Source organism: Helianthus annuus, chromosome 4, assembly GCF_002127325.2.
Source record: "Helianthus annuus cultivar XRQ/B chromosome 4, HanXRQr2.0-SUNRISE, whole genome shotgun sequence".
Taxonomy (NCBI): Eukaryota; Viridiplantae; Streptophyta; class Magnoliopsida; order Asterales; family Asteraceae; genus Helianthus; species Helianthus annuus.
Genome location: NC_035436.2, coordinates 6,472,991 through 6,480,608, shown reverse-complemented (window position 1 = coordinate 6,480,608; position 7,618 = coordinate 6,472,991). Strand labels below are relative to the sequence as shown.

General features: G+C 36.4%; 1 protein-coding gene across 2 annotated transcripts; it reads right to left on the bottom strand.

Moving 5' to 3' along the window:
• Positions 1-971: 971 nt before the first annotated feature.
• Positions 972-7,184, bottom strand: LOC110935637 (acyl-protein thioesterase 2). Of its 2 annotated transcripts, XM_035989697.1 has the most exons (10): positions 7,136-7,184; positions 6,677-6,827; positions 6,329-6,443; positions 3,829-3,865; positions 3,671-3,740; positions 3,466-3,570; positions 2,070-2,220; positions 1,768-1,850; positions 1,339-1,432; positions 972-1,241 (listed from the first exon to the last, which is right to left on the bottom strand). In XM_035989697.1, exons 2-10 carry the CDS (start codon positions 6,705-6,707, stop codon positions 1,169-1,171), a joined length of 759 nt encoding a protein of 252 aa, XP_035845590.1. In that variant the 5' UTR covers positions 6,708-6,827; positions 7,136-7,184; the 3' UTR covers positions 972-1,168. The 2 variants fall into 2 exon arrangements, with proteins under 2 accessions (XP_035845590.1, XP_022033704.1); XM_022178012.2 differs by having other exon boundaries at positions 6,677-7,179.
• Between the last annotated feature and the right edge of the window lie 434 nt (positions 7,185-7,618).

The window sequence follows — 7,618 nt, the reverse complement described above, 5'->3', positions numbered from 1 at the left end:
ATAATCCATTACCATACATACTTTCAATCAAACCCTACTAATACCCGCCCCCCACAATGTGTATGTTTCCCCTATCTTATTCAATTACCATTTTACCTTAGTGGTTCTAGCTACAAGATAACATTAAGGCCCTGTTTGTTTGGCACTTAATAGCCTCTTATTAAGTCATGTCTGACTGGGTCAGATTTCAGATTATTTGTTTCATGCCTCTTAACACTTACCCAACCTCTTATTACCCTCTGACCGGGTCATACATTGTGTGAAGTCTGACTCATCACTAAATGAACATTAGACTTGAATATCCCTCACATCACCCCACAACAACCCTTCAAATCCTTATCATCACCGATAACACAGAAATCGTCATCAATCGCAAGAAAAAAGGAGGAGACGAAAGAAGACGGGGAGGAGTTTTACCGGTGAAATTCGTCGTCGGAGCCTCAAACCACCACCGTCGCCTCCACTGTCGTCGCCGTGAGCGGCGGTGCCGCTGTCGTGCTTCCCTTTCCTTCTCACTCCGTCACTCTGTCTCACTTTCTCTCCTGTTCTTCGAGATGGGGGTGTGTGAGAGCAACAGTTACCATCAGCTGGGGGGCGTGTGATGTTCGGCTCGCAAGAATTTCCTCCGGTTTCTGGTTAGAGAGTGAGAGGGAGGGGTGATAAGGGTTGTAGTGGGGTGGTTTGTCGGAGGAGCAGCCATCATCGGTCGGCACAGTCGCCGGAATAACGAACTCCGATCACCGGAGTGGATGAGAGAGAGAAGGGACACTGTGTTTGTGTGCGGCCGAATGAGAAGGACAATTGTTGAAGATCGGTGGTGGGTGTTGTGATGGGTGTTGTTGAAGATCGGTGGTGCAGTTGAAATATAAGAAGCAAATTAGAAAAGAAATGAATGAAAAAGTGAAAGTGAACCTCTAGAAAGAAGAAGAACATGTACGCACTGTGGAAGATGCCACCAAGGCCAATACCTCTTTAATAATAAAATGGTTTCTTTAATTAAAAGGGGTAAAAATGTCATTTTACACAGTCATTCAGATGTGCAACCAAACAGCACTTTACTGGTTCAGCACTTATTGGTTCAGAGCCTCTTATCCATTCAGACCTCTTATTCATTCAGCACTTATTGATTCAGATGTTGCCAAACAGCCCCTAAGGCCATGACAATTATTCAAACTCCAAGCCTTTCATTTAGCCATTGACACACCTCTTCCATTTCTTTAGGGACTGTGTAATGCCCAAGCCTAAAAATCATATTTAAGAAAAAAAATAGTATTAAAAAGTAGTTATTTTCACATTTGTAATAAGGTCAAAACTCAAAAGAGTCTTTTTATTCAATACCCTTGGTATGTTTTGAATGTAACATATCTGAATCCAACTGAGCTCAAGATCTGAGATGACCTCTCTCCGAATTTGTATGGGACAACTTCGTCACCTGTAAATCTCCTCGTTAAATGGTTTAATCAAATCATAAAGGTCGCAGCTAGGTTGGGTAATCGGTCAAAATAGGTAACAGGTGCAAACACTTTTTAGGCCTTTTCTTTTCTTGGATTCTATATAATATGGTTTAAAACTATATTGTTTCTAGAACTTTTGAAATACACTACGCGTGGCTTTATGCCCGCTAGCGTCTAGACATATTTAACCCGTTCTCATTTTGGCCTTTTCTAAGATTACCCATTTGACCGGTTAGAGCTGAAACATAACTCAAATCAACCCGTTCATCCGTAAATGGGTCAAAGTTAACTGTCACGAGTTTGAAATACATACCGACTCCATGACATAGCAAGACAGGCAATGAAGCAGCACGTCTAATAGCGTCATGTGATCCTTCCATCATGTTTCTTAAATTCCTACAAACACCAATTAAATCTTATTAATATTCAACCTCATGTAGCTTCATCACAGTTTAGTGAAGCATATTTTTTTAGTAAAATATAAAAATGGTTTATTACACCAATATGTAACTGACTTTCACCCTTTTGCATACTTATAACTGATGAGCAAAGAAAGACTCCTGGATCAGTAATATTTGACACAAAAAAAATGGAAGAATATATTAGTAAACTTACTGTCCACCCGGAAGCCAGCCGCTCAACCCGACAACAGCGTTAAAGTTAACCGGGTATGGGCTACCATTTCCGTATCTTCCCTGAACAAAACAAGTTGCGGAATAAAGTGCACACGCAGCGCCCATACTGAATCCCCCGATACCAAGTTTAACTGCGAAAAAAGTTCGTAATGAAGTTAAGCTAATTCAAAGAATACATTGATTCATTATGAATTAATGTATCAAACACCATGTCAAAAAAAAAAGTCAACGTTTTCGCCATGTCATCTGCCACATGATCGTTTTTGACATGGGCTATACAAATTAACTAAAATCAAAATTTGGAAGTTTAAGAATTTTTGTCAACTTTTTTTAATGTTCCATGTTTTTCTTTGTGCAAAGAAAAACAAATGGTTTCTTGAAATAGAAATTGAACCAAAGTTGGTTACCTTTTTATTAGGGCTCTAACCAAGCCAAGCCGAGCCAGGTTGGGCCCGAGCTCAAGCACGAACTTAAACACGCCAGCCCGTCTTGGCTCGTTTATTTTTTCAAGCTGAAAAGTCGAGCTTGAGCTCGGCTTGTAAAAACTTCGAGCCAGCTGACTAGCTCAAGTCCGTTCGAGCCAACTCGTTTTTTTTTTGTTTTTTACAAATATTGATAAAATAAAAAAACAAAAACAATTACAATTACAAGTATTGATTAAAAAAACAACACACGTTTCTAAAAATATATATACATACACACACATACATACGAGCCATTGAGTTGAGCCATCGAGCCGACAACCCGTGGCTCGAACTCGGCTCCATTACAAAAAGAGGTGGCCCGACTCGAAAACAAAATAAGTTTTTTTTCGAGCAAGCCTCGAACCACGAGCTTCTTGATACCCCTACTTTTTATGCAGTCAATCCCTTCAGAAATATGTAACGAAACCAACAAGGTGTTCGGCATATATTAAGAGGGCGTTTGGGGTTGAGTTTTGAAGGAGATTTTTAGATTATTGAGTTTTGAAATCGTAAATAATCAGTTTTGAGTGTTTGGGTAAAAAAATTAAAAAATTGATTATTTGCGTTTAGAAAGTTACAAAACGCAGTTTTCCAAAAGCAACCCCCCCCCCCCTGCTGCAACGGAACGCAGTTTTCCAAAAATTGATTATTTGCGTTTAGAAAAGGATTTTCACTTGTTTGTTTTTTAAAATGTATATTTGCCAAACACTCAAATAGTTTATTATCTGATTATTGTGATATCAAGAAACATAATCAAATCCAAACACTATCTTTCAACATCACGTTTTATTACAGTTAATTATCTTAATTATCTGATTCTGATTATTCAAAACACATAATCTGTTTTCAAAACTCAACCCCAAACACCCTCTAAATTTTATATGAGTGATATAGAAAAGGTAGAAAATTTACCATCAGAAGGCTCTGTAGATAACAAGTTTGCTATGTGTGAAGCCGAAGTATCTAAACCTTCTACATCTTTTGGACCATCATCTGATAGCTCTCCCTCATCAAACCCTGTTATGGACAAAATATATCAACAATTAACATTTTTATAATTAAATGATTTAAAAAAATAAAAAATGAATATTGTGTTTCAATCTTGATATCTTCTTACATGCAGTGCATGGAAATCCACCAAGTACAGTCACCGGGCGCGTAGGAGCAGTTGGGCATATCCATTTAATCTGCGACGCGTAAAATTAATACGATGAACACTTAACAAAATATGTGAATGTAAAAAATAAATATGTTATGTTAAAAGATTAAGATTACGTTTGGGAGAGGAAGGTTGTCCAAGAGTTGAGACCAGCTGAAACAAGAAGCACAAAATGAAATAACAAGTTATAAAGTTATAATCATTAAACATGACTTTGTGTATATGCTAATCATGATGCTAGTTCGAGCAGGGCTGTTCCAACGTTTTTGTAGACACTAAGCGGACTACGAAGTGGAGGACCTTTTGCAAAATATATAGAGATTAATAGAAAAATTAGCTGCTAAAAAGTTAACCTACGTTTAGTGATTAGCCCTAATTTTGCCCATAAATTCTCCTCCAATCCCGACAGACCCGGCGCCATGAGTGATTACCGTTAGTGATAGCCGATAACCTAGAAAATCGAAAGAGTAGGTTGCGATAGGAGGTACAAACAATGACTGCGGCTCAATTTTGGGATTTTTGGCGCTGATTCACGGAATTCGGATGAGGTCGAGTGGTAGATGGTTGCTAGCAGTTCGTCTTGAATGTGGGCCTTTTTTTCCTAAACAATTTTTATCTGTGTAACTTTATTAAAAAAAACATTATTTAGTTTTGCTTTTTATTTGAGCCTGATATATATACAATATATATACAATTTTATTAAAAATTGGAGGCCCTTAACTAAAAAGTACAAAAATTTATAATTTTTCTATAAACATTAGAGATTTTATGCATTACAAAAAAACAATCTTATTTTTATAAGAAAAATGATCATAGAGGTTTTATGCATTACAAATACTACTATGGGTGACTGTTGACCCATTTGTCGGCTATTATATTTTAAATTGACCTCTTATGGACCCATTCATAAGTAAACAAGTCAAAAGTGTTGTCGGATATTGCTAGTGACGATATCCCCAAAACAAACTAGGCTCAAGAATCATGTAATCTAAGGGAAGCTAACTTCACATTGCTATAAAGCCTATAATGGCTCAAGAATCTCATGAGCTAGTGGACCTTGTCCCTAATTAAACACATATCATATAGTATACAACCTTTTTTTTTTTTAATTTTCATAGAAAAAATATTTGCTTTTTTGTGTAATGGAATAGGATAAGAAAAGACAAATGTACAACAAAGACAAAAAAACTATAAACTTTTTAAATGATTTGACATCACCAAATAATTTACAACTCCGTTATGAAAGGAATATGTAAATCAGAATAAGCATCTAAAAATTCTTGTTCTTGCTCGTTAATATGTAAAAGTATATTTTTATGCAAACTACTGAATTTGTTTTATAAAACGATCATTGAAAGTGACACAAAATATATAAAGTTATAGAAAAGAAAACAGAAAGGAGTGTGTGCATGGATGGTTTATTTTTTATTCAAAAATTAGGTCCCATAAATTACTATAACCAACATAATCATGAACACACTATTAAATCATTTTGAATTATCTAAAATGACTAGTAGATACATGGCATCATATCCTTGTGGCATATTGGGGGCCATGAGGTTATAGGTTCGATTCCTACAAGGGTTTTTTCTAAATTTAAATTTAATGGGTTTCCTCCTAAATTTGTGTATAGACATTATAACCTAGTGGAGATGGATATGATTGGGTGGTTTCGCTGTCCGTCAGTGATTCAAATTTGCCGTTAAAAAATACAGTAAGGCTAAACGGTGTGGATTCAAGCCCTTTGTCGCCCCCTTATAAGTGGGATGTTCTTATTGGGTGTGAGTTTGAAAAGTGGGGTCCACTCCACACCCTCACTCTTGTGCTCGCCAACACACTCACGAGGAGCCCCTTTGACACCCACGAGGGGTGTTGGGGGTGTTATTGGCTGATGTGGAGGTGGGGTGTCACTCCACACCGTCCAGCCTAAGAACATATAGACCCCTTCTCCCTGTTCCATGCAATTGATTTAAGTAATAATTTGATTTGTACATGTGAGCAATAATTTATTTTGTTTTGCTTATGAATAGCAAAGCCATAAAATCTATGGAGGAAGGTGTGAAATGTAAATATATTACAATTATGGTTTTCTGGAGCGTTTTTATTCATGGTTTTAACTTTTATCTATTGAATCTTTTAAAACACCTATGCTAACCACATAAAAGAAAAAGAAGGGAGTGTTGGGTTGGCTACTTGGTTAGCCCCTTCATGATGGGCATGTGTTAGAAACACAAGATAAAGAATAAATGCATATAAGTATATCAGCACTGCTAACGTGAGGCATTGGCGAAGCTTCCCCCCCCCCCCCTCCCCCCAATTTTTCCAAAACCGGGGGGGGGGGGGGAACGTATATACCTAAAAATTTTCTATACGAAAGTACTATTCATAACACTACGCGCTGAAAAGTTCGGGGGGTCGGGCGCCCCCTCGGAATAACCCTAAGCTGCGCCACTGACGTGAGGTAACCCAGTTGGTAGAGGCAAATGCCTTTTAAAGGGGAGGTCCCAGATTCAAATCTGGGCAACGGGTGTTATATAAATAAATGGTGTAGGAGCACGCTTTGCCGTTCAAAAAAAAGTATATTAGCACTCAAAAATCCGTAATCATGTAATCTACCTCGAGCCATTATCACCAAGACCATGCAACCAAACCACCGTCGCTTGGTGCTTCCCTTTTGGCCTCACCACATATGTTCTACCAAACTCCACAGTTCTTCGCGCGCTTCTACTACCTGAAATTTGCAACCAATGCACTATATATAATAATAATATAAAACACCCATATCGATAATTACTTCGGATTGCTTTCTAAAACCGATTATTTACTTATTTTTTTATACAAAACGTCTGAAATTGTTGCGCTGTTGTAACACGCAACAACTTCAGAATGCAATAAATAACTAGCAGTTAAAAGTTAAAACAACTTAATAAATAATATTAAATGAAATAAAGAGATTGAACTAACCAGAACCACTTGAAGCATTTGTGTAACTCATGTTAAAAGAAAATGTAATATTTCACTTTGTACCAATGTGAAGCTGTTTCCACAATTTATAGGCAGAATGGGTACTCACAAGAGGAATAATATAGCATGTGAAGATTCAACTGTAAACCAGCTATACATTATGCCAGAAATCCAATAACAATTAAGGGCATCCATTATAAGAAATAAATTTTATTCATTATCAAAGAAATATAGAGAGAGACAGACACACACACATATATATATGTATGTATATATATTTATATAGAGAGAGAGGGAGAGAATAAAATGCAGAAACACAGAGAGCACAAATGAAAACTGAGGGTTCTAATGAAATGACAACATTCTGAAAGACAGAATTTATGCTTTTGGTAGTGCAGTTGACATAAAAAGAAAAAAGGAAATTAACAGAAGAAAGAATAATACTGAAAAATGACAAACCATCATCCTGTTTGGCTCTCTTTTCTCTTGTTCAATCATTTATTTATGCATTTTTCATGATGGTTGTTTATGGGTACCCATTATCTTAAATATGTGAACTTGAACAAACTTTCTGGCCCATCATCATTGTCATTGTGACAATCTTTTAATAACATGAACCTGCAATATTGGGTCATGTTTTTTAAGAATGTATGCATAGTTGCATACAAATTTGCATTTTAACTTTCTAATGTTTAAGATTGTTTATGCTTATTTTCGAATGTTACAAAACACAATGCGATCATTATTAATAGTGTTTGGTTTGCTTCCGTCGGAACAAGAAGTGTATGATCACTTTTAAGTTTTAAGAGTGTTTAGATGTTCTAATATATAATATATAACAACTTATTAATCATTAAATAATCAGTAACATAATTTCATCATCATCATACTAAGTAAATCCCACCAATAGCAAAGCTAAAGTAGGGTCTGAGGAGGGTAAGA